Source organism: Sinocyclocheilus anshuiensis, unplaced genomic scaffold, assembly GCF_001515605.1.
Source record: "Sinocyclocheilus anshuiensis isolate Anshui unplaced genomic scaffold, SAMN03320099.WGS_v1.1 scaffold1050, whole genome shotgun sequence".
Classification (NCBI taxonomy): Eukaryota; Metazoa; Chordata; class Actinopteri; order Cypriniformes; family Cyprinidae; genus Sinocyclocheilus; species Sinocyclocheilus anshuiensis.
This window is the reverse complement of record NW_015536519.1, coordinates 302,014-304,275: the sequence shown is the minus strand read 5'-3', so window position 1 is coordinate 304,275 and position 2,262 is coordinate 302,014. Positions and strand designations below refer to the sequence as shown.

Here is a 2,262-nt window from a genome sequence, read left to right as displayed (position 1 = left end):
CTCCCTCTCCCTCTCTCTCTCTCTCTCACACACACACACACACACACACACAGACACAGACACACACACACTCATCATAAACGACAGGCTCTCGTGTGTGTGTGTGTGTGTGAAGCGTTTAAGCTGTTGGAGAGCTCCAGTCAGCAGTGGCTGCAGGGTCTGGTGTATCTGATCGGGAATCTGCTGGGATCTGCACTGGCCATCTACAAGTGTCAATCAATGGGGCTCCTCCCGACGCACTCATCTGATTGGCTGGCGTTCATAGAGCCGCCTCAGGTGCGTGAATAATTAATGAGCTCGTGTTTGTGTGTGCTTTCACATTCCTCTCACTCGTTTGTGTTTGTCTTCTACAGAGACTGGAGATCATGGGCGGAGGGATGGTCATGTGACGCTCTCACACACACACACACACACACACACACACACAGACACAGTGTATTTAACAAGAACAGTTTAACCCCATCTATGCTGATAATTAGGTTATAGTGATGATTTGTAGTGATGCTGATGTGTGTTGTTTTGTTTTGTGGTTTGCTTCAAATTAATAAAGTTTGTTTACCGGCCTTAAAGGTGCCATAGAATGGAAAACTGCATTTACTTGGCATAGTTGAATAATAACAGTTCTGTACATGGAAATGACATACCGTGAGCCTCAAACACCATTGTTTCCTCCTCCTTATGTAAATCTCGAGAATGCAAAAGACCACTGAAAAATAGGCTGTGACGTTACAGTCACTAATAGTTACGCCCCCAACATTTGCATATACCCACCTATGTTCTACGCCAGCCGCCAGCCGAATCATCAAAAGTTCTGCAGGTGTTGTGAAGAAACAAGCGAGGATAATAGCGAAAATGGCAGATCACGGAAACAAATGTAATGTTCCAGGCTGTGCAGGGATGGGTCGGTGTCTGTATTCAGAAAGGCACGGAAAACAAATAATGCACGTTCTAGTAAAATAACGCGAGCCACTAAAGGGACATGGTTAGCTGCTTTCTAGCAGTAGCCTGTTACATCACAGGACATAAGATTTCACTTACCACATAAACAGAGTAAGGAGAGATGACTGAGGATAAAGGCAAATGATTTACAGATCCTGAGCACCACTGACAAGCATCTGATCTTGTAAAATGTGTGGTAAGTACTGCCGCTGTAGTTTACACAGAGCACGTGCGATCGCAAATCTCGAAAGTAAAACGATCGTGCATTCGTAAGCAGTTTCAAAGCCCCGCATATCAATAGTGGCTCCCTGATACCCGCATTTTATATACAGTATAATTACCCAACGATATAACTGCGAGAGACAGTGCAATCTGTACGGTTAAAAGCGCTACATGACGCAATCTGTACGGTTAAAAGCGTTACATGACGCTACATGACGCAATCTGAACGATTAAAAGCGCTACATGGCGCAATCTGTACGGTTAAAAGCGCTACATGATGCAATCTGTACAGTTAAAAGCACTACATGACGCAATCTGTATGGTTACAAGCGCTACATGGAGCAATCTGTACGGTTACAAGCGCTACATGGAGCAATCTGTATGGTTAAAAGCACTACATGAAGCAATCTGTACGGTTAAAAGCGCTACATGGCGCAATTTGTACGGTTAAAAGCACTACATGGCGCAAATTTTACGGTTAAAAGCTCTACATTACGCTACATGACGCAATCTGTACAGTTAAAAGCGCTACATGGCGCAATCTGTACGGTAAAAAGCGCTACATGGCGCAATTTGTACGGTTAAAAGTGCTACATGGCGCAATTTGTACGGTTAAAAGCGCTACATTACGCTACATCGCAATCTGAACGGTTAAAAGTGCTACATGGCGCAATCTGTACGGTTAAAAGCGCTACATGACGCAATCTGTACGGTTACAAGCGCTACATGATAAAATCTGTACGGTTAAAAGCGCTACATGACGCAATCTGTACGGTTAAAAGCGCTACATGACGCAATCTGTACGGTTAAAAGCGCTACATGACGCAATCTGTACGGTTAAAAGCGCTACATGACGCAATCTGTACGGTTACAAGCGCTACATGGAGCAATCTGTATGGTTACAAGCGCTACATGACACAATCTGTACGGTTAAAAGTGCTACATGATGCAATCTGTACGGTTAAAATTGCTACATGACTCAATCTGTACGGTTAAAAGTGCTACATGACGCAATCTGTACGGTTAAAAGCGCTACATGACGCATTCTGTACAGTTAAAAGCACTACATGACGCAATCTGTACGGTTACAAGCGCTACATG

At 44.0% G+C, this 2,262-nt stretch overlaps 1 protein-coding gene across 1 annotated transcript in view; it reads left to right on the top strand.

Annotated features, from left to right (window-relative positions):
* emc4 (ER membrane protein complex subunit 4) overlaps positions 1-597 on the top strand; it is a 3,207-nt gene extending 2,610 nt beyond the window's left edge. Inside the window, exons 4-5 of the mRNA XM_016492887.1 lie at positions 76-276; positions 354-597. Coding sequence (XP_016348373.1) covers positions 76-276; positions 354-389 — 237 coding nt within the window. The 3' untranslated portion in view covers positions 390-597. The remainder of the gene's footprint in view (positions 1-75; positions 277-353) is intronic.
* Positions 598-2,262: the final 1,665 nt, after the last annotated feature.